The sequence below is a fragment of the Dermacentor variabilis genome, chromosome 2 (assembly GCF_050947875.1).
Source record: "Dermacentor variabilis isolate Ectoservices chromosome 2, ASM5094787v1, whole genome shotgun sequence".
Classification (NCBI taxonomy): domain Eukaryota; kingdom Metazoa; phylum Arthropoda; class Arachnida; order Ixodida; family Ixodidae; genus Dermacentor; species Dermacentor variabilis.
Genome location: NC_134569.1, coordinates 82027314 through 82052277, shown reverse-complemented (window position 1 = coordinate 82052277; position 24964 = coordinate 82027314). Strand labels below are relative to the sequence as shown.

The following is a 24964-nucleotide window of genomic DNA, read 5'->3' as shown; positions in this document are numbered from 1 at the left end:
GTGCATATCTTGAAACTGGTGTCATCCACAGAATTATTTTCAAGTGCATATGCCTTGCAGTCTCACTTGCTACAATTTGTAAATTGCAGTGCATGTTGCAAGTTAATGAGTTAAAAACATAATTAGTTAAATTTTGTTAATTAGTGAATTATGTATTTTGATTTCTCGTGCAAGCACAATCCGGCTCTTCAAGCAGATCAGCCCAAGGACTAGAACAGAGCTATATGCCACAGGCGTTTATAAGAATTGCTTAATTTCTTTGTAGAAAGTCATGGTATATAACAGACAAAAAAAAAACATTGTGAGCCGTTTCACCCAAAGTGTGAAGAATTTTCAGCAACAACTAGGGTAAGCCCTGCAGACCCTCACATGTGACGTTTTTTTTTTTCTTTTCCTCAGTTTCACTTAATGCCATGAGAGGCAATGTTGAAATGGTGTGCCATGCTCATGTATGCTTATGTTCCATCTTACTATTTAGTTGCTTTCACCACTACAATAATAATTTTCTTGTTCTTGTTTGTTGTCTAGGCACGCAGTTTTGACACATGAAAATAAAGGAAAGGAAAGGATTTAAAGGTAAAAAGCGGTTATGAAATAAGGCCCTTCACCAGCCGAGGCAGAGCTCACAGAGCTGAATAAATGCGAATGGGCACTCGCTTCCTTCTGTCAGATCACAGTCAAACTTCTTGGCCAACAGCGGCGACAGTGGAACATAACTGATTAACATGCTTGAATTGTTTTTTTATGTGCCATTTGCTGTGCACTCTGTATATTTCATGTTTAGATATTGTGAATTACCCATAATTTTAATCATGTCTGCCTGCTTTGATATCAATTAGTAATCATGTCTACCCAGGTGTACAGAGATGGTTACCTAAACTTGGGTGGAAGGAGTTTTTCAAATGCTTCCAAACACAGATATTGACATTTTAACAAGTACAGCTGCTAGATGACCTAAGTGAAGCCACGTAAGCTAGACAAATGGACAAATTCACTGTTACATTGTCCTGTGATATTATTAGTGGACACACTGAGTACTCAGAGGGAAGGGCTTGTTGAGGATAATGTTGTGGGAGTTGAGGTGCATTGGCGTTTGAATGTTGTCTTGCAGCATGTGGCAAGCACGGCAGCACCGCTTCAAAATGGCTCCAACTGCGCCCTCCAGTCATTCAGAGCATCACCATCCGTGGACAGCCTCTCCAACTCATCCTGTGATAGTCCTCGAAAACCGGAGGAAAAGCGGGGGAGACTGGTAGCAGCCGCACCACCCACAGTAATCAATGGAGCACCGTTTAAGGTAGGCACGTATTGTTTACATTGATGAGATGAATAGACTTCATTATACTGTGTCCATGCACCATTATTACTCTTTAGACAGGTGAACTGTAAGAAAGACGTGATGTGTGTGCAAGTACTGATGGCCAGCAGGGTAAAAATGAATTCTAATAAGGTTACAAGAAAAATGAAGGTGCATTACAGTGAAGCTGAGCATCACCATTACAATTCGGTAGCAATGTCAGGGTTTCAAACATGGAAAATGGCATGAAAATGATGGTGAGTCTGTTTAAAGACATGCTGGCATGTTTCCACTGAAAGAAAAAAGCAGCAAGCCAAGAACCAGTTAATCCAGCGTACGTTGGCCTGTCTTAGCCTGTGAGTCACCAGTGAAAGTAGTGAAAGTGAAGCAGCCAGTTAATGTGCCTTTCAATCTGTTCTAGAAGCTGTGGTACACAATGAGAAATGTTGTGAGGCAGAGATGTGGAGAATCGATCAAATAAGTTGACTTTGACACAGCAGAGAGGTTACCAATGTCTCTTAGGCAGCCTCTCAGAGGTCAGTGGAACTTGCAAACCTTTAAAGCTTCACTATAGCATTGCACACAGCCGATTCAAGAAAAAAAGGTCATAGTGTTAACTTTCTTCACATTAACATAGAGCAATGCAGTTGTGTGTTGACAAAGCTGCGAATGTCCCACGTGGTCAACAAAAAGCAAACATCAGCTCTTGGCTGCCCCAGTCCAAGTAAAGCTCCTGCAGTGATAATCTCAGCTAGCAAGCTTGGTGGATCCTAGCTGCTCACCATCACTATACACTGCTTAGAATTGGTGAGGGAAAGATACTAGGAACAAGCCCACTGCCAAAGTCTGTGCTGGCTTGTTTTTATGATCTGTTCTATGTTGTAGTGATTGTCTCATGAATTCTGCTCCTTGTCTTCTCTAATAATAAAAGAAAGGTGCTTCCATCTACCCTATCCAGTGCAGAAAAGTAAGGAATGTGGCCTTAATGCCAGCATACTTTGAAATTTCAGTCCAAAATTTTCTATCTTCAGGGAATCTCCTCAACTTCAGCTGAAACTGATAATGCTGAGCGGAGGCTCTCTGACAACAGTAAGCGGTATCCTGCTGCAAGACCACTGCTTACGCACAATCAAAGCCCCAGCTCGGACTCGAGACCAGAGAGCGACTACGACCGGCCCTGGGATTTGCCAAGGATCAAGCGCAGCAATGGTGACTCGCCTCCGCAAGTCCCCGATCATAGGTACTAGACCAACACGGCAGCCGATGCTGCTGCATTTGCCATGGACTACCAACATAGCTTCAAACACGAACAAGATTATCTAACTAGACTATCTTGTTAAGTTCCCTTATTCACCTGCATTTTTAACCATGGTTTCACTTCAGCTGTAGAACATATAACTGGGACTAAGGCATGTTTAGAAATGATCTGCGCACTCCATGACAGGTGTTCTGATCAGTTTTTTTCTGTTCACGTTTTATTCTGTGTTGATGGCCAATCTTGATTTGTTTTACAAGAATGTAAGTTTGGGAATGTTGGTATTGCATTTTAGCCTTTTGCATATGAAAGACAGTGTAGACAGCATAAGGTGCGCCTCTTCGATTAGGTCAGCTCATGAACCAGAATCGTCCTCTCTTATACAGGCAATTTTTTGAAATTTTTTTAAAGTGTTTGCTGAAACACCCGATATTACGAATGCAACAGAAAAGAGTTTATTCAATACTTCCACTCTTCGCTTTGATCATGGCCTTTAAATGTTCAGAGTATGCGTCCTCGCAGCACATAAGTTATCGCAGGGAAATTTTTTCTCCATGCTTGCTCCAGTGATGCTTTCAATCCCGCCATGCTGGTTTGCTGGTGGGTGTGGGCCTCCTTTTCAAGAACAGCTCATACACATAAGGCCATTGGGTTTTGGTCAGGGTGTAGTTCGCTGGCCACTCTTCAAATGGAATAAAGTTGGGAATGAGAGCATGACACCAATGCTGTGGTGTTGATTAGCTCTTCGATTTTTGCTCTCGGGCACCATCCTCCTGCAAAGTCTACTCAATAAAGTCTACTCGACAAAGTGGGACTAGGACCAGAGCAGTGAATGAGCTTCTAAAATAATTTTAAGGTATTTGCCAGGGTCAATCTTTGCATCCTTTGTCACAAAAAACAAGAGAAATGTGGCCAGTGGTGGTTGCTGCAGCTCAAACCTTGAGTTTTTAAAGAAACTGTCCAACTTGCTGCGTCAGCAAGCTCTGACGCCAGAGCAAGCACACAATAGTTCCAAGTGTTGCAACAAGCCTTTACCATGAAAACTACCATGAAGGCAATTGCCAAGTGCTCCTTATCTGCACTCCGTGCCAACAGCAGCTGGCATTTTCCCCACCTGCCCTTTATTTGCACCTCTGTCATTTCATGTCTTCTCTAGAACTTATAAGGGAACATCTTCAGATCCCTTTGCATGGCTTTTCTCAATGTTGTCACTGATAGAGTCAGCTCCATGGCCAGTCTTCGGATGCTTCTTCATGACTGGCATTGGATTATCTTCCTAACAATTTTCTCAAGGTGAGAAATGGCCAGAGAGGCTGCAGGATGACCACTGCTGGTTAGGTGCTTAAAAGGGCCCTTAACCATCCCTCGGACTTGGTGAAAAAAATATAATCCATGGGCAGCATACGCTGCTGGGGACATCTCAGCCAAGTTTTGCTGTTCTACGCAGTGCATGGAGCTCGCAAGTGGATCGCGAGGTCACCTTTCTTTCAAATGCTCTCTTTTCAACAGAAAGCCCTGTCCTCACTCTTTTCTAGACACACTATTTCATCATTCCCTTAGGCGGCGGCTATTGGCTGATAGCTGACATCAAGCTGTGGTTCGGCTACATGGTGTAGATACTGCGGCCACCGCAGGGTGCTGCCACGAGTCCACTGGCTAAGTGCACTGTGGCTCATTGAGGACAACCGCGTTTGGCTTATGCTTAGCGCATTGTAGGCACCAAAGGCGGAAGTCATGGCATCTACGTTAACATCCAAAATGAAATTTGAACTGCGTACCACGGTGACATGTAGAAGGCAGAGCATTGTGGGCACAACCCACTGTGCCGTAGCCTTCACAGTGCAAGACATTGAAGAAGGAATGGGAGCACAGCGGAGGCCGTGTTTGATTGCCAATAACTCCACTTCTGCTGAATGCATTGAAGTACTTTTTACGGCAAAGCATTTCTGAAATAGCCTATTATCACTTCGAATGCCTTTCACCACTTTGATAAAAAGGGGTTCAGGGCCCTTTTAAACGCACCACATTTGAGAGCCCAGTGGATAATCTCGTGGTGAATTTTAAAATTTTGGCAACTTTGGAAGAAGAGTGTCTGACCTCTCTTAGTTTCGAGATTGCGAGTCCATGTAGGCCATCTTCCCAAAAATAGACAACTCCGCGTGAAACACGGTTGACATACAGAAAAAGAAATCATGAAATGTTTGAAGAAAGGATGTGGAGAAATGTCAAGAAATCAGAGGCACAATTTTCGTTCGAAGTGTGTGACAGTAATTAGGGCGCACTCTTGTACACTTACATATGCATAAAAGGTATGCAACTTACTGTAAGTTGTGTATGAATAATAAACTCAGGCTGTTTGTAAAGATACCCCTTTATCAAGCATTTTTGTGTGCTTTAAAGATACCCAAGTGGTAAAATTCATCGAGAGCCCTTCACTACAGCATTTTGCTGTCTTGCTCGGATCTTTGAAATCCACTCATTTTCCTTTCGCTCACGTAAAACCATTGTCACATAAAACCTCTGAATTTGATCTTCTCTTTGATGGAAATCGCAGGTCCCGGCCGGCAGTGCAGTCGCCCACGCAGCACACTCCGGTGGTGCCACCCTCGGCCGTCCGGCTGCCCCCTCCGTCCCCCGAGAGCACGGCTCCACAAGCCTCAGAGCTCTGTCGTGCCAGCCCTGCGCCAACAGCTTCGAGCAGCAGTGGCGGTGGCCCCAGTTCATCCTCCCCTTCAGTGGCCATGATGGCCTCCTCCTCCTCATCCTCGTCCAACACGTCCATCGCGATGGAGTCACCTGCTGCAGGTCCACCTGCCAGGCCCAGCGGTTAGTGACTTGCTATTTTACATACATGGAGCACAAGTTGGTTTACTCTTTGTGTATTTGCTTGTAAGTTCGAGCTGTACTTGTGCCAGTTTGTACCTACTATATTGCCAAGAACAAAGTGTGCTCATTCATGGCGCATTTCGCTTTGCTCTGCGCTTGTGTAATGCATGTGAGCTTGTTCCAACCAAAAGTGCTGATCTTTGGCGCTAATGCATATTATTTTTTGGTTAAATTTGTTTTGCTGTCATGGGTGTAGAAAATATTATTGCAGACTTGCTGTCTGAGCAGTTGCAGGACAGCTGTTGCCCTGACGAAGAGAGGTGCTCTTATTGCACCGTTAGCTCCAGCAATATTTCCAGTCACTGTTTCCATTGAATACATGGGGATAAACTATGCATCTAATGTGTTTTTGAATAAGAACACTATGTGCAAGAAATTCGCAGTGGAAAAAGCTTGGCAAAACTTCATAAACTTTTTTAAGCGATAAACTATAGAGTGAAATGTTTGAGAGGGCACGAAAAATAATTTAAAGTTTATTGGAACACTGTGGTTAAATTTATTTAAGCTAAGTTCCTTTCATTAGTGGCCCACAGTCAAGGTGGCTATGGGACTTTATTCTATATACAGTGGATTATAAGGTACATTTTAAAGACCATTCACAGAAGTACTGTATTACTGCCAAAAATTAATTTTAAGTCCAGAAAGCAAAATGTGCAATTAAGGAGCACAGAAATGACACAAATACACATAGAAAGGCATAAAAAGTGCAAATTGAGCAATATAAATGCTCAAGGTGTGGAGACACTGATTTCAAATCACACTGCAGTACCCAGTAACATAATGTGATATAAAATCATGCATCTTTCAGGATGAATTACTTCTCCTTTATATTGTGGTTTGTTTTAGTTGTTCAACCTATGATCTAATGCCACTCAGTTGAAGTCACTGTGAATCCAATGAAAGCAAATGTATTTCAGTAGGAATCTAATGAGAGCTTAAAGAGCGAGAGGATTGTGGTGAACTCTGGCCGCACCGCACATGGTGAATGCAACCAAACTGCCCTCTCCCATCTTTCAGTATCACTGAAGATGATCGTGTGGTGAACACGAGAGGGAATAGCACGAGGGAGCCTAACCAAGTTGCCGCTGTTTGACAGACACTGAAATAGAATCACTTGCTTGTTGTGTCTTTATACTTCAGCCATGCTCTCGTCCCTCGCAACAGGTTAAACCTTCAGACGTGGAAGTGCAGGCTACAATTATGATGCTGAGGTATAACATTCAAAGTCATTGCTCATAGTATGTGGAAAGTGCAAGTTTGTTGTGTGGATTATATAGATAGCAGCTTCACTTATCTGCACCGTGTGTGTTTGTATCTAAGTCACAGTAGTAAATATGCTACAGGTTTGTGGAGCCACTGGCGACATGTTGTCCATCTGGCTGCAAAAATTGCTAATAAAGAGCTGAAGTTGAGTCATGATACACAGAAGGTGACAGGGCTTGCGAAAAACGATTGCGATTTTCTTGCTTTGCCCAATGTTTTGTTGTCGCATTCCACAAAGCTTCGACAAGAAAGCAGGTGTAGTAAGACTTTGGAAAAAAAAACCTTTGAGGGTGCATGCCAACCCGAGCTACATATACATCGAAGACAGCAAAGCTGTATAAGGGAGTCCTCAAATACACCCTGTGGTAGTCTTTGGGGTCTGTATCGGCACTGCGTGATATCTGCCCAAGACTTTGTAAAAGCTTCATTATATTTGGTGCAATTCCTTCGCTGTTTTGAGCCTTTTCATATGCTTCACTATATCTGAGCTTTGTACATATACCTGTGGTAGTTTTTATAGCTCAGCTCTTAGGCGACCGTTGCTGCGTTGAGTGTTGGCGTGCCTCAGCGGCGTTATCAAGCAAACAAGCACAGGGAAAGATGAAAGAGCCAACATGGAGTGCAGGGGGGACAAAATATGGTGAGAGCAAAGAGACCGTGAGGAGGAAAGCAGAGGAAGCCACCTTGAAGCACTACCAGATGGTGCGAGATGGTGTGAAACTTCTGTGGCAGCGGCGGCACCGGCCATGAGTGGGAAAGGAAAAAAAAGGAAACAGAAAGGTCACCTTCGCACATAGCTTTCGTCGCAAGTGTTTCTCACTAACGAATATGGTTGCATAAGCTGCAATTGCTGGGCAGCAGCAATAGTGTGGCCGGTCTATATATAGCGCTGAGTGTCGTGGCTCTGCCATTCAGTGTGACGATTGGAGCGGTGCCTCAATGTATTGCAGAATGAAAATATGACAAACGCTCAAATTTCTCATTAGGGAGTATCGTAATCGTTGGTGATTTTCTTTTTTTTTAATCGTTAAAGAAACATAGAGATGATACGGAACGAAAGTACTCATAAGAACAGATACTAAAATTCGCCTTAACGCCGAGAGACGTAATTCCCATAAAATGTTGGTAAGTTGGGCCCTTCCTAGCTCACCTCCAACATGGAGCTGGTGAATTCTGGTATGAGAGACAAAAATTACGGGTTACTGGCTGAGATAAACCACACAAAAAAATGTTTGTCTATTCAAGCGAGCTACTGTATGCATGATAACTGTTAATTTATAAATTTTGATAATTACAATTTAAAGCAAATTCGAGGCTCCAATGCAAACCGCATTGCTGGCTTTTCTCCGATTGACATTTGAGGCTGGCTATGCCACCGCAAGAAGACCGTTGTGGAACTCCTCCTAACAGCTTCACTGTAAAATAAATTTGTTTGCCGAGGACATGGCTGATGAAATCTGTCTATGGACACAAGTCCCATTTGTGTTATTTGTATGTAGCGTAGATTTCAAGTATATTTACTGAGTGGACACTAGAAACATTATCACATCACTTTTGCCATTTACTTTACTGAAGCACATCGCATTCGATGGTTTCTTACGTAAAAGAAAAAGTATTATAGAAAGTGACCATTCAAGGTGTCTTTCCCACAGATACTTTCCCACATAATTTGTGCATATTTATTATTTTGCTCTCTTTTCACAGCTCCAGCGCGACCCATGCTCAACCTGAACTTGAACCTGAATGCATCGAACTCGCCTAAGCGGTCTCGGCACAACCTTACACTTAACTTTGGTTGCGCCGCTTTGAGCGTCGTCGGCGAGAAAGTAGACACGAGCGTCGCTCTTGAAAAGCAGGGGTGAGTGCTTCCCTGCTTGGTTAGGCGTTTTTTATTTTCGAAAACTGGCCGATAGTACTAGTAAATAATAGTAGTGATTGGACAGAGAGAAAATTTTTAACACTGAGGCAGTTGTTGCTGCTGCGATCTTGTAAGCAATATTGCAGATAGATTTCAGCTTACTAAAGTTTACTACTGATATTTAGGAGTTGTTTGCCATAAAAACTTATTTTCCTTGCTTTTGTGTTAGTCACCTGTCTATCTTGTCTGGATTATTTTCTATCGTCTCTGTGGCATAATCATTATCATCATTGTTATCACACTTGTCTAGGAGCTGTTGCACCTTATGGACCCAAAAGCTAAAACCACATGAACTTAAGTGTGGATAAGGATAATAACATTCCAAACAACATTTATTTGAGATTTTTCTTGGTTCTTGAAGGCTAATTTTGATGAAACAAATCATTTCTAAGGTGAAACTACACACTTGGTGGTATTTCCTGCTCCAAACATATCTTTTTCCATTTTAGTGAAAGAAACATCGCTAGGGTTTTAGTGTAAATTCTTTGCATTGTATCACGCATTCACAGGTAGAAAGTTTATATTTTGCAAATACCCGAGGCTGTGCCTGCACACAATTCACGTGCCTTTTGTAGGAACAGGGAATGTTGTGCACTTGCCGCAGCATATACAGTAAAAGCTCGTTGATTCGAATTCCGCAGGGATGCTAAGAAATTTCGAATTATACAGATTTTGAACTAATGAAAGTCAGAAAAAAATCGCTTGGTTAAGGCACTTATATAGTCCGACGTGGCGCGAGCATGCGCGCACACACTCTTTGTCGCGTTGGCGTGAACAACAACGTCTATACTCCTAAGCACTGGCGCCGCCAGCGTAACCGGATGCGGCCAACGCAGTCTGACTTGCCCGACGTCGAGGTGGCCCTTGCTCCATCCGCGCGTTCGTCGTGCTGACTGGTGCAGAAAAAAAAATATATTTCGCCCGAAAAGTGTACATTAATAGGAAATTAGTAGATAGCTGTACGAAGTAAAGATGGTAGTGTTATTGGCCGTATAAATTTGTAAAAATTCACTTACTGACTAAATTAACAAGTACGATGTCACGCGCGCACAGGTAAACATGAACACATCTCGCTCGATGACTGCGGAAACTCACTGAAAAATGCTGGAGTGGGGAATCGCAGCAGTATCAAAGAGTGAATTGGCCTTCGTACAGCCCTCACCTCAACGTGAACGAAACATAGAAAGCACATCGCATAGAAGCTACGGGCACCACGCGAATTCTGCAAACATCACAGATTTTTGCAGTGTGCGAGTTTGTAGAGATGTTTGCAGAGACGTTTGTCCCGTGCCTCACACGTGACAGGAGAGGGCGCGCATCTGCCCCGCCCTCCTAGCTCGCGCACGTGAGATTGAGCCGCGTTCGCCGGCTCACCCTCACACGCTTTTGCTTGCACATACAGCATACGGCACACGGTGACAATTTTATTGCCCATGAGCTTTATACGGAACCTGACAGGAGAAGAGCAACCTGCAACAGAGGTGCTGGCCATGCCTGGCCGGGTGCAAACACGTTGCTCTCCACTCAAGCCTAAAAAAAGGGCTGCAGATTCAAAAAGCAAAGCTGCGCAGCCTGTGTGGCTACTCCAGCGTCGCCAATGTGCTCCCACGCACTAGTACTCTCCCCATCTACAATGGAGCGGAGTTCAAATTATCGGTGGCGGTGCGGATTTCAGTGTGAATTGGCGAGATGTGTTACATATTGCTGTCAATACATTGCTGGACGGACCGCAGTGGCTACTTTGAATGATCCGAAATTTAGAATTAACGAGTTGTGAATTAACAAGCTTTTACTGTACCCGTGTGTGGACATTTTCAGCCATGTCCTGTGCTGTGTATGAATACAAGAGGTGGTTGACAGCAGCAGCTGACTTAGGCTGACCATAAAGGGGCTCTGAACCACATTTTATTGATCTGGAGAAATGCATTGAAAGTTGAAATAGGCTATTTCAAAAATACTTTGCCACAAAAAGTACTTCAATTCATTCAGCAGAAGTGGCGTTCAGACATACTCAAACACACCCTTTGCGGTGCTTCCGCTTCTTCTTCAATGCCTTGCACTGTGAAGGCTACGGGGGAGCGGGTTGTGCCCACAACCCTCTGCCTGATGGGCGTCACGGTGGTGCGCAGTTCAAACTTGATCTTGGATGTTAGTAAAGACAATACTACTTCCGATTTTGGCACCTACGATGCGCCAAACATTAGCCAAACATGGTTGTCCTCAGCGAGCCACAGTGCACTCAGCCAGTGGACTTGCCCTGTGGCAGTTGCGGTATCTACACTGTTGAGAATACTGCAGCTACGTGCAACTGTAGCGGGAATGCACAGCGTTTGCTTCGTGTATGACCGGGCTTAACTGCGTGCTCATGCTGATATTGTCCAGTCTGACCGTGCTACATGGTGCAGATGGGCTTCGTCCTTCACCAGCTTGACTGACGAATAGTAGTCATGTCCAACTTGTGAATTTTTAAGTGCTATAAGTAGCCTGCCAGGACATTTAACCAGGAGTGGCCAGGAGTTTGTGCACGCTGGCAAGGGCGTGTGTAATCTGACCTTAAGTTTCATCTCGCTTGAGGCTAGTTGATAGTTCAAAACTAGACGAAGTCAGCAAGACCTGGTGGCTATGGTACTGATAAGCAGGGTGGCCAAAGGTTAGTTCCTTTGCCGGCAGCCATGGCCAAGTGTGAGCTAGCAGATAATAGATAGTCAACTTCTTCTGGAAGTACGCAATTATTATTGAAATTCGAAAGCAAGTGTTCGCTTACTTAAGCCTGTTGATTAAACTTTGGCAATAAATATACACAGTAACAGCAGTAATTAAGAACCGCACTGGTTCAAACATTCTTCTTGATTGATGTCACCTACAGGCCAATAGCAGCCGCATAGGGGAGTCTGCTATATTATGAAATAATGCATCCAGAAAAGAGTGGGGAGCAGGCTTCTGTCGAAAAGAGAGCGTTTGAGAGAATGGTGACTTCGCACTCCGCTTGCAAGCTCCACGTGTGATGCATGACTGCAAAACTTGGCTGATATGTTCACAGGAGTGTAAGCTATCTGTGGGTTTTTTTTTTTTGGCCAAGCACGTGGAGAGCTTCAGGAGCCCTTTAAGCTGATCTCTGTGATAGCCCAATTTGCCATTTTAGTATGTCAACTAATTGTGACATTGCTCAACAATGAAAAACAAAGCATGCCAAAGACTTAAGTGCCTTTAGTACTGGAGGTTGCGCAATATCAACTTTGGTAGACGAGTTGAAGCAAACCAGCCATGGTTGCTCAATGACTATGGTGTTGGGCTGCTGAGCACGAGGTTGCAGGATCAAATCCTGGCCAGGGCGGCCACATTTCGATGGGGGCGGAATGCAAAAACATCCGTGTACTTAGATTTAGGTGCACATTAAAGAACCCCAGGTGGTCGAAATTACCAGAGTCCTCCACTACGGCGGGCTTCATAATCAGAAAGTGGTTTTGGCACATAAAACTCCATAGCTTTTTTTTAACAAGTTGAAGCAAGAGGCAGACAACGCGTTCACTCCACAATACCGCTGCTTTTCATCATAACGTTGTCCCACTGCAGGCAACACTATCAGCCGTGGAGGTGGAGTGAACATGAAAGCTTGGCGGGCTTATTGTCGACACAGCATGAAACCGCATCTTTCGTTAACAACTCTCAAATTCAACAAAACGTTTTTTTTTTATTCAAACTTGTTTTTCCAATTTCTCGATAATTCGTAAAATGTTGCGGCCCCTTCATCGACGACTGTATTTGTTTTATAAAAGGTCAAATTTCAATATAATGAAATTTTGTTAAATCGAACGAGATTTCTCATTTTACCGACTGTTGTATCGAGGTTTAATTGTAATATGTAATGGCATCATAGTTTTCAAGCAAACGTTTCATTCACAACTTGTCTGACCGATAAAGATGTACCAAAGCACATGTCTGTCATGCATTTAGCCCTGGTCGTTTAAGATATGCCTATTCTTTTCCAATTGTTTCTTGCCATACTGGTGTGACTGCAGTTGGATAACTTATTAAGCACTACTAAAGGCCCGGATGAAAGTGGTAGCTTTTGCACATGTTCATTTGCTTCAAGACTTCACTGTAGAGACTTTGCTAAATTGTAGATGCTATTTTTATGGTGGGTGCTTTGTAGTGAATTACTTGTGAAAGTCAGATTTATTACCTATAATGTGTCCTGTTTGAGGTCCTGCTCAAAGCATCCAGCGCATATTTATGGTACAGAAAAAGAAGGGTGGTGCAGTCAGACCTCGATAATGAACACAGATACAACAAAATAAATCTACAATATTTTCTCACCTATATCTGTAACAAATATACATTTACAACGAAAATGGATATAATGAATGTATTTTCACGACAAATGCAACTTTGTTCTAGGGAAGTACAACTGCATGTGGCTACTTGCTTAGTCTCACATGATGCGATCCCTGGGATGTTTGTTGTGCACCAGCTTTCTCATGCCTGCTTATGCACATGATAATTATTGCAGTGTACTCCAAATGTCCTATTGCCTGCTTTTAATTTAAAGATTGGCTGGGCAATGCATCGGTGCCTAAGTAGACATAGTTCAGATGCATGACATAAAGAAAATTACAAATGAACGCGATGAAAGCAGTTGCTGTAGGCTAGTATTTATCAACGTCTTGTCTTCACCAGGGCATTCACCATGACCCCTTACCACCTGACTTGATCCTCAAGTTTCTAATATCTGTACGCTGCATGTGCATTGTAAAATTGGCAAACAAATGGCACAATAAAGAAAATATGTGCATAAGCATGGCTGACTACACATAGCTGTGGCTCAGTTTGCTGTTCTCAATATAAAAAAAAAGCTGCTCTCAGCAACTCTAACATCTAAGCACATGGTGCAACATGTTTGGTAGGATGGGCAATTTATGATGTTTTCGCATGAATCTCATAGTGTTCACATCCCAAAAACGAGGCATTGAGCAATCTCTCGATGATGGGCATTGGACTTGCGATACCTTAACACCAGCATGGTCTAGTATCAAATACTTTTTGTGACGTTATTCTTTCTTCCATTAAGGTGGTACCATGGCTCGATCAGTCGCCTTGACGCTGAGAACTTGCTCAGGGTTCTGAAGGAAGGAAGCTACCTCGTCCGCAACAGCGAAAGTTCCAAGCACGACTTCTCACTCTCCCTGAAGTAAGCATATGGACCTTATATGGTGTTGTAACCATTTACTATTTAGAGCCCTATTGCTACGTTCTTTAGGAGACCACACAAAAAAACTGCATGATCTGTGAAAACGCAACATCCGATAAATAATGCAGCAGTACCATTGATGAGACAAAAAGCTTCTCCCACACGAAATCTTATTTGAAGTTGAACATGAAGCCAACAGATTACTGAAAATCCGCTTAGTAAAGGCGTCTAGTGGTTAGATTGAGTGTAAAAAACTTATTTTGATCAGTCTTAAAGGTGAGTTACACTAAATGAAGCTCACAATTTCCATTTGGCACTTTGGTGGTAACTTTGATAAAACAGCCTTTTTTTCAAGCACACAAAAGCCTTGTCCATTTACCGTGCAACCTTGCATATTAAAATAACCGTGCAAGGTAATCGGTGCTGGGCAGTATCGAAGATACATCTATCTTAGATACTATCTTAGATAATCATTGGGCATCTTGTATCTGTATCATGATACGTCTGGCAAGACGTGTATCAGTATCTGCATTTCCAATACATGAAAGAATACCGTATTGTGTATCTTGAGATACAAGATACTGGCTATCAAAATATCACTGTGCGAAACTATAAATGTTGGCTGAACTCCGCTTCTCAAGCTGATACTGCTGCTGCTAAGCCACCTGAATTTCCACAGGCAGTGAATTGTCGATTGTATGACCTTGACAGGTAACAGGTAACTCACGTTTAAATGTCAAAGCTATTAATGGTCTGTATTGTGTTTTGACGTATTCACTGTGATTGTATGATATAGAACTGCCTTTCCATGTTAGATATATTTTTCTTTTTTGATTAGCTAACCCTTAAATTTCTTCCTGTTACAAATCGCCAATTGGAGCTATAAGCGGCAGTAGTTTGAATAGTGGCAGTGGTGTTGTGCGACGTTTTGTCCCACTACAATACGTATGAAACGTTTTTGAGCTGCACAAGTTTTTCCGTAGAAGAAAAATCGTGAAAGGATTGCACGTTAATGAATATGTCACGAATGAACGCCTTACGCCAGCAGATACATAGAATATGGAAGGTCACTGCAACTTTATGTGCTCTCTGTATATACAATGCACCAAATAGAAATGTTGCTACCAGTGTTGTTGCTACTGTACACCTGTCCGGTGATCCAGTATTGCATAAACGGTAATACGCTTACGCACAAGGTAGGACACCACAGCGGTATTTGCGCCATCGTGCAAAGGCTTCCTATAGACGTTTTTGTTTTAAATGGGGACCCACTAGCAGTTCGGCAAGCTGAGCAGCAACTCCCATCAATTGCAAGAGGGACAAGCAAAAACTGATGACAGTGCAGTGTATGAAGAGCTTTCATGTCAAGCAGCTAAAGTAACCCCAATAAATTTTTTCGGAATGGAAATATATATACTTTAAGCAAGAAAGGCACAAATTTTAATATACTAACAGAAATTTAATTCAAATGAAACAAAGTTTGTTGGAGTTGAGAAATATTGAAGGCGAACATTCTTGTGCATACACGTTTGCTGCTACATTATGTAGACCTATAATAACACATTTGTGAATGTATCAAAGTGTCTTAAGATACAAATGGAAAGTATTGTATGGGATACAATAATTGAGGAAGTATGTATCTTGTATCTTTGTGTCAAATACTTGCTGCTGGAGTATTATGTATCATATCATGATACAATTGGAAAGTATCTTTGCCGAGCCCTGAAGGTACTGAAGTTCATGAGAGAGTGTGAGTGAATGTCGTTGTAGGGTGACCTGTTGCGCCTTTGTTTACCTCCCGTTGGCTTTCAAATTTGCAAGTTGTGTTGAGGTCGGTGACTGGCAATGATCTAAGCACTGCGATGGCAATCCTTTTGCGGCACATGGCAGATTATGCAACGCGATCAGTTTCAGTGGCAACGTGCAGTGGTCAGCCTAGATGCAGCCAATGGATGATGCCCTATCAGGGGTGTGCCACTGCAGTTTTTGGCCATAACAAACAGGAAGAGAAATGTAACAAATGGGAAGCGAATACACAGGACCTCATGGAAATTACATGAGACCAGTGATTCAGAGTGAAAAAGCTGGGAATATGCAACAAGCAGGAATGTATCAATGAGGTTCTACAGTATTAAATGTAATGTGTTGTTTCAGCAAGCTGCAATTCTGGCAGCATCTGTGTTGTGTTGTGTAGGTGTTCATTCACATTTATTTGCTCTGCCTGAAACCCTTCACATTCTTCGCCTATCTTCAGCAAAACCATTTGACATTTGGCACATATATCACTTGGGTCTCACTGCAGATGTTTATTTTTGGGACCTCTCGTCTGCATACTATCTGTACCTAATCATTGTTTGTTAAACTGACAATAAACTGAAACTGAAACTAAAGCTTTGCTAAAAGCTTAACTGCCCATAATTCTTCTAGGCCTGAAGTGTTTTTTAGATTCTGTGTCACACAGAGCATTGTGGTACAGATAACTTTTTTTTGGCCAGCTATGCTATGCTTCAGTAGTACTATTACATATTTATTTACCAAATCATGGAAGTAGATGATGATATTCTTAACCTACCTAACCTACGCAAGACACTGCATTTGTGACCAAGTCTAAAGTTTGTTGGTTTCCTGTTTTGGTTAGCCACTAAAGTAACAAATGTAAGGGCCATTGGTGTGAATGACACTGACGAACAAAGAAAAATGGTGCATCAAGCATTAACATTGCATTTAGTCAATTCCTAGTGCAGTCCACCTGTACGTAGATAATGATAATGCTATAACTATATACATCTGCAGCAGTGAACTTTTTTTCTATGTCACATATTCAAGGTGTATTGAAACTAAGCTTGGGTGCAGTGAGAATACTGCTATAACAATTGGAATATGTGGTTTTGTGAATACTATTACAGATGAACTGCACTGAACTGCTATCCTTATGTATTTGCATAAGTAGCAATCTCTTTGATACAGTATGGTTGTCTGTTTTTGGCAGAATGCTAACGCTAAAGAATAAAAACGAAACAAGACGACATGATGTTTACTAGACACATTGAACTTGCAACTAAAATTTTATCAAAAGCACAGTTATGTTGCCAAGCATGTGGTAGATAGGTTGAATGGCCAGTGGTGTTTACCTGTCATTGCCTGAAGTGTGCAAGCACATTTCTTTGTCTTTGATGCAAAAAGAAATTATGCTTTTGCTATACATATACTTTTAATGTAAAAGATAGCATAATGTTTAGTGTCAGTCGGCACTTGAATTTTAACCATAATATTTTAATCTTGTAGCAAATTTTCCAATTTCAATTGTATCAATTGTCTATTTACCAGTAATGTAACTGTTTTTTATTGTTATTAATGTTATCAGTGCTCTTTTACCAGCTGTGATTTGTTCCATATGATGTCACTTTTTCTATGAGCATTTATTGCTGTGCTTTATTATTTTGCTGAGATTCATTGCTTTAATATCAATTTCAGCAGTGTGTGGCTGCCTTTTCATAGCCCAACCTCATTTCCTTCATGTCAGCTTCACGTCCTTGCCATCTTGTCAAGTTATTTGTTATCTCTGCACACTGTTGGGGCAGTCAATGTATAAGCTGCTCAGTTTATTATTGTGGAATTACAAAATTGGGTTGCTCTGTGTTGGGAAAGGCAGCCAGCTGTGATGCCCTCAATCAAAGTATTGGTGCTCTTGTTTTATTGAAGTGAAAACAAATATAGAAGACCCTGTGGTTGTGGCACCTACCCTTTGTCCTTAAATAAAACACAACTACACAACTTGTGCAAAAAAATAAATTTTGCATTGTAAAGCAAGAGCTTTTCATGGAAAGTCGTGACAGCTGCTGTGGTGACTGCATTCCACTTCTAACAGGATGCATGCACCTCCTATAGATACACACTAAAGAACACCAGGTGGTACAAGTTAATCCAAAACCCTTCACTACAGTGTTTCTCATAGTCCGTTAAACCCTATGAATCAATCAAAATTTTTTTTTTAATTCGAAAAAAATTTGAAGAGTGGCAAGCCCATGGACGTTGGAAATGCTTCATGCAACTTAAGTATCATCACAGTATGTTTAACCTCTTCCGTGCCATTCTATCATCCCGAATTTGGACCAAAAATGGCCAAATTAATTTTGAGGGCCCCAGTTACCAACAAGTTTTACCCCCTTGGAAAGAATAAATTCACTTCCGCTTGTGCTGTCCCATGGATTGTGTGCTGCCATCTACCAAAAGCACAACCAAACACTTAGACAGAACTAGGCTCTTCCATGACATTGCTAGAAAATGCAAGTACCGCTGATGAGCTGAGCTCGTCCTTGGCTGTTTTTACAAGAAATGCATACATACTAACTCAGCTTGCTCAAAGCATGGAAGAGGTTAATAAATGCAGGTATTTAAATTATGCATAAAATGAGCACACATGGCAGTACTCGTCAGTTTATCATCTCAGTGACTATCAGTTTATCAACATGTACCAGCCGTTTGTGCAGATCAAAAGTTGTGTCTTGTTATTTATGTACTGCCCCCTCTTCTCTGTGCAGGAGTGCACGGGGTTTCATGCATATGAAGATAGTGCACAACGAAGACGGGAAGTTTATATTGGGCCAGTTCAGCAAGCCCTTCGAAAGCATCCCTGAGATGATCCACCACTACTCAGTCAACAAGCTGCCCATCAAGGGAGCCGAGCACATGTCGCTTCTCTACCCAGTCATTGACCAGCTTCTCTGAAAATGCATTGGACTGTGCGTCACCTGCTGTGTGCTGGCAGCATCATATAGAATACCTTTAATTTCTTTATTTTCTTTCGCAATGCCCATTCTCTTCTTCGATGTTTTATATTGTACTACTGAGTGACAGATGCCAAAAAAAAAAAAGAAAGAGCCAAGCTCTCTGCACAATTTAGAGCTTTCTTAGAGTTAGGCAGTGTACGGAAACAGTACATGTGTCGAATTCTCTTTTCAGCCTTTACTGTCTGCTTGAGTAAGGATGTAGCTAGCTGAGATTGTAAGCAAACAACTTCTGTGCATATTCTGAGCAAAGTATTACAAGTTTTGAAATCTAGCCCTTTTTAATGTTGTGCATTTTCATGAATGAGGGATATTCCTTGCACGTTTCAAGCAGAAGGGTGCCACGTTTCACACAAAGAGCATACACAGTTCTTTTAAACTGAAGTGGAATTTTACTGCTGACTTCTTTGCATCTCTTTATTCTAGCTTATTCCATCATTTATCTTCTCATTATCTTCTCTCATTAGAAACCAGTCATGACATCGTTGTGTCAACAGCTCTGTTAATTGTCACTCGCAGGATTTTCTAAGTACTAGCAGATGTTGCTTTCCTTTATCTGAAGCTTCAGAAACAGCTTTCTGCACCTCATTTGACCATTTCCTTATCTATGACAACTGTTGTGGTACTTAAGTGAAATGTCCTGTGTGGAAGGACTCACTCTCAAGTCTAGAGGTCAAACCACTTCATTTGTTGAAGTGGCAACATTCCATTATACATAATTCACTCTGTTTTTACCGCACATTAGATAATTAAGAAGTGAGGTTACGTACTTAATCTTACCAAGTATTTATTTCATTGTTTCCATGGTGTGAAATTTTCTAGTCGGTTTAGGCACTTCCTAAGGCACATATACATTTTGTTTCATATTACAAAGAGGGTGAAGATGCGCATGTGAGTAGTGTAAAAAGTGTTTTTATTGCCAGTTGCACAGCTGATGTATAAGAATGAAAACATGCAATATACTTAAGAGGAGCGAAGTGGTCTTGACCAGAGAAGCGCCTCCATGGTGCTTTGACTGCCTACGTGTTAACTATACCGACATGCGGCAAGCTTGGGCAAGCATTCTGCATCAAAATCAAATTCCACTTGAAGATGCTCATGCGGTCACATTCAGCTTGTGTTTAGCAGTTTTTGCTTTTGTTTACCATATTGTCGCGCAGGTAAAAAAAAATGCTGAGGGGTTGTCCTTGATTATTAGCCTTTTTCCTGCTGTTAACAGTTTTCTTATACTGGCTTCCAGAATGTCTATAATTGGTTACACACAGAAATGGGCTAATAATTTTGTTGAAACGTAGGTGCCACTTAGATGTTTCTGCTAGGGTGCAGACTTTTCAAATATATTGTTGTGCTTTTACCTTCTTCTTTTCCTATGTCTGAACATGCACAAAAATTAATTTCGTTGTGGGTGTAGGCACATATTGCTGTATGCACTTGCCTCAAGAGCCTACAGCAAATGTCAGTGTACTATATTATCACTTTCTGCAGTTACAAGGTGTAAGGATATGGCTGTAACTATTCTTTCAATTTGCAACGTGGAATGGAGATCAAAAACAAGGCTTGTATAAGCAGGAAACTTCCAGCTGATATTCATGCGCCTCTCTAAAGATATGTAAATCTCTACAATGTATTATATGGCACTCCTAAAATTTGCATACTTAACAAACAGCATTTAGCCCTGTAAGAAACTAGTGTTTTGCTTTTGAGAGCTCTCAGTGTGGGAAGTAATTGGCCACTAGCACTCACTTGCACCTTCATAAAAAATAGTCAGAAAATTAATATGCATGTTGTTGTTATGGTCGCCTTCAACACACTTGATCTCCGGCACCATCAGACAAACCAGCAGTGAGGTTATGCATTTAGCATGATGCAGTAGCTGAATCCTGTCGGAGAAATTTCCCACCTTCATACAAGCGGCATGTTGCCATGAATAAGCTTTGCCTACGTAGTGCCAGTTTGTTGCATCCCAAACACATTATCTTTATCATTTCGCATGATGCGAGTGGCAAAGTGATTTTGGTGCCAGGGTCGTTGCCTTGCCGAACATGCTCAACATTCTCTGGCGAGTACTGTGGCATTGAAATTTTTTCATCCATAAGCCGTATTGTTATGACTTCTGTCTTTGGAAGAGGTAATACTGTATGCAAAATACGATTGCTTTTTCTATTTTTCCTGCCAGTCATTAGCCAATGTTCGTCTTATGCTCTTTCAGCTAAGAATGGAAAAATTTGAACAGTTGAAAAGCTGAATGTTGATATAACAAACACTGAATAGCAAATTATCAGATATTATGAAATATCAGATATAATAAAATAAATATATAATGTTTCTTGCTGATATCAGCATGTAACGAATATGGTATGCCTATAACTAATATCGGATATAACAAAGGTACTTTAATGTTGAATGCAACTTTCTTATCATGAAATTTGGCTGTATTTGCAAAATATTTTCTCAAAATTTCCGATGCTAGATTTCAAGAACTTCTATCATGCTCATGCAGTCCATAATTCACCAGCACCTTTACCATCATTTCATTATCATCGTGACATGAGAGAAGTATTGTGAATTCTGCCCCTGGCTAACAAATGATTGGATGTGAGTGAACACGTATAGATACAGGTGCTGTGATGGGATCCAATGTGGTATTGTGGTCCCAGTGAAAATTTTTCTCTGCCGGGTGCTTCGCCAGACTTTCCGACTTTCATTTGCGCTGCTGATGTTTGAGTTTTTCGCTGCTTGAGCACATTTTGCATGATGTGCCTTCTCAGCTGTGAGAATGAGACAGCAGTACTTGGAAGTTGAAAGACGGTGCGTTGTGGAGAGTTGCAGAGCCAGGCATTCCCAGCCAGGAAATGTTGGTACCATGGTGAAGAAACCGACTCTAGCTTGCTTTAGGCAAGCTGCTATTAAGCTTGCTTCTGACTCTCCTTAATATTTATTAGCACATAGCTGTTGCATTTACGTTAGAGACAGTGCTAGGCACCTTGTGATTACAGTGTAATTTGATGTGCTTATGGATAGTTGGCAGCAAGTTAAAATGTTGTCAGTGGTTGAAGTATACTGGTAATCTTTGACTTACTCGCATAAAGCCTTGAAATGAACCAAGTATGCTGTGGTTCATGTACTTAGTTTTATACTCGTTCACCATGCCACCTCTTTAAAATAATATGCATATTGGATTCTAAATTTTAAGTGTTCAGATGGTGTACATTGTCATCCTGATTATATGTTGTGCCTCCTAGGTAGCTGTCTCAGCAACTCTTGTTTGCATAGAACGAAAATATCTGCAATGTGCCAACATAACAAACCCGCCTCCCCCCCTTTTTTTTCTAATATAAGTCAACTTTTCTCTCTCTTGCCTCTTTGTGCTGGCAGTAAAGGTGGCAGATTTTGTTTGCGTTTCTTGCTGTGTTATGCCTAGTTATGCTACCTTTTAAGTGATGAAGTACCATTTGCCTGGCATGGTCAAAATCTACTGATGTTGTGAGCATAAACGCAGCTGTCTGTAGTACATGTAAGTGCGTAAAAGCAACATATTTTAATTAAGTACTTAATGCTTGTGCGCCTGCTTGTAATTTGTGTTACCACTCAAGAGGTTCATCAGGGATGTCATTCTTGCAGTCATTCATGGGCCACTCAGTAAGTGGCTGTTGCAGCAAGTATACAGGACTCTGCTCATGTTTCAACCTTACGTCACGATATGTCGTGCGCAGTTTTTCAAAAGTAAAAGGGGAATAAGCTAAACAGCTGTTTACGTGGACATCTACATATCAAGTCATAAACAACAGAACTGTAATTGCTTTGTTCTCCACACGTACATGGCTGTAAAATGTTTGCCATGTGTGTGTGCGTGTGTGTGTCTGCTAGAACTGTCGGTTTTCCTTCAACTTTGTCGCAGTATGTAATAAATGTAGGTGGCATGGTTCTATAGGTGAAACAAAAGGAACTGCCCAATAACAATGGGGCTATACAATGTGACTTTTGAGAACACAGCTTGTGCCTATAGAAAACAGTACTATTCGTACTCTTTCAGAGAAGGCAATGATGTTTCATTTTCTTGGAACACTTCATAGCGAATGTGATTCAGTATGGTGAGTGGATAAAATTTTAAATGTCTGTGTTGAGTGAGCTGGTGAAAAATTTGAAATAGCTTTTGAAAACTCAACTGAGTCTTGTTACTACAATTTGTTTGGGAGCCAGACTAACAGTACTAAGTAGTACAATTTTATTTTCACTACAGAAAGTAATGAGTTTGCTTTTTGTTTTCATTGTGTGCTTGTAACTATTCCTCTGTGCTTTACTAGATTCTTGGATGTGGGGTCGCAGAGGCTGTACAGTTGAAGCTGTCTGTACTTTTGTGGTGATTTTCAAGGCCGCATGACAGTGTCAAAGCTTCTGTTGCTGAATAGCAAAGTAATCATTACCAGCTGTCTGCAACAGGTTTTGATGTGCAATAGTGGAAAGGGAAATGTTGAAGTGACAGCATTTTGGAAGTGTTTATCATGAGCCCATGCATACAGATGTAAAGAAGTCATGTCAAGTAAATTTATTTTAAGCACCGTAGAAAAAAGAAAGATTATAAGAATGTGCTAGCAGAAAGTACGAATTGCACGATTTGATAAAGGCTTTCATCCCATCACTACTATACCCAACAAGTTGTTAAAGTGTTTTGATTTTAGATTGACATTTATTACTTATGACTTACATGCGGAGGGCTTTGTTTCAGACTGTTAATCTAATACGAAGCATCAGCCTGATCCTGCAGTATGAACAGCATGATAATAGGCTCTACTTTTTATTGCAGAACCACTTTTACTTGTAATTTTCAAATGCATTGTTGCCTAAATCATTTTTCTGGGATGTTTACTGTATGCTGTTCTTGTGTCCTTGGCCTTATTCAGAGCTGCTTTGCTTCATTTAAGTAGGAAACGTGCCAAAAATATGTCTGTAAATTGCACCAATAATACATTTGCAGTTGTAAATGTTGATCAAGTCTGGTGCTCGAGTGCACTAAAAACAAATAATGAATGAGAGGGGTGGTTTAAGGTGAGACAAGTATAGCACCTGTCATGTAGATATGTATTATTTTTGCACAACTCACTTTGCACAAGGGAATAGAAAAAATACATGTAAAATGTAAACAGACGTTTTTCTTGTGTTTTTATGTTCTTTTACACGAGCTATTTAGATAAAATGTGTGCGTCCCCATTGTTTCTTTTCTTAACCTATTATGTTCATGTGAATGGTGTTATGGCGAGTTTGTTATTTCTAGTGTGACAGTACTAAGGAATGTACAGAGATCCACGAAGTGTTCGTACTTAAATGGCGTGCTCATGCATAGGTTTTTAGACCTTGAGGTCTAAGGTGTGTCCGTGCCCTCCACGAGACAGTTTGTGAAAGCTTGTACAGGAAGACCAGCTTGTAAATGCGTTCTCGGTTTTTGTAAATGTGTTGCCATTTGCCCCACAGTTCTTGCAGGTCATTGCGCTTTTGCAGCCAAGACTTGACTTGCTGAAGGGTGGCTGGAACTTCATAACGCAATGTGCCATTTTGCTTGGCAGACTGACGTGTGTGTACATAGCGTTCTGCGGCCAGAAGGCTTTCATTTGTTCTTACAGTGCTGTAGTTTTATCAGGGACAGCAGCAGTGCATTGTTTTGAAGAAGGAAAATATTCTCTCTTCTGTTAGGTTAGAGAAAAAAAAAGTGATTTCAACTCGTGACACTCTAGTGTGGTCAGTCTTGTACTGAAGTGTTTTTAAATAAAGAAAGTTCTGTAAAAGTGCATGTGGTCTTGTACATTTTTAAAGCACCAGCACAGGACATATAAGAAATTATCGTCATTTTAGAGCGCAGCTCTTTGGCGTCCGTTCCTGGGTTTCGCGTCGTCGTCGTCGTCGGCCTCGTAACCAGCTCCGCCCCCCTTTCATCCCCCCAGCGCTAGCAGCGACCGACTGATACCGCTGGATGCCGCTGACGCCGCTAGAGAGTCAAGATAACGTGACTGCATAGAACACCGTCGCCGCCATGCAGAAAGAGGAGGAAAGGGTCCCCCCCCCCTGTTCTTGTGTGGCGGATAGGGTGCTCTTCAGTTGCCGACGCGCCGGTTATTCGTTGTCCCTGAAACCAACTCCGCAGCTGGGGTTGACTCACTATCGGCGTCAGCGGCATCAGTCAGTCGCTGCTATCTCTTCCCTCCTCCCTTTATCGTGTTGTCCGCTTGCTGCGCGCGCTTCTGCCCCCATCGTTTGCCGCTGGGTGTACACGCCGCCCCCCTCCCCCCTCTTCCTGCGAGTCTCCGGTTGTCAAAGCGCCGGCTCGAACTTAATTCCTTTCTTCGCTCCTCCCCCAATGCAACCCCTGTGCGGTGGC

The 24964-nt window shown here is 41.8% G+C and overlaps 1 protein-coding gene across 2 annotated transcripts in view; it reads left to right on the top strand.

The window, feature by feature from the left end:
* Positions 1 to 24377, top strand: part of LOC142572164 (uncharacterized) — a 233750-nt gene extending 209373 nt beyond the window's left edge. Inside the window, exons 10-15 of one of the 2 annotated variants that reach the window (XM_075681087.1) lie at positions 1112 to 1297; positions 2308 to 2537; positions 5107 to 5378; positions 8406 to 8559; positions 13688 to 13807; positions 18349 to 24377. In XM_075681087.1, the coding sequence (XP_075537202.1) occupies positions 1112 to 1297; positions 2308 to 2537; positions 5107 to 5378; positions 8406 to 8559; positions 13688 to 13807; positions 18349 to 18535 (1149 nt within the window). In that variant the 3' untranslated portion in view covers positions 18536 to 24377. The remainder of the gene's footprint in view (positions 1 to 1111; positions 1298 to 2307; positions 2538 to 5106; positions 5379 to 8405; positions 8560 to 13687; positions 13808 to 18348) is intronic. The other variant, XM_075681086.1, reaches the window with a different exon arrangement.
* The last annotated feature ends 587 nt before the right edge of the window (positions 24378 to 24964 follow it).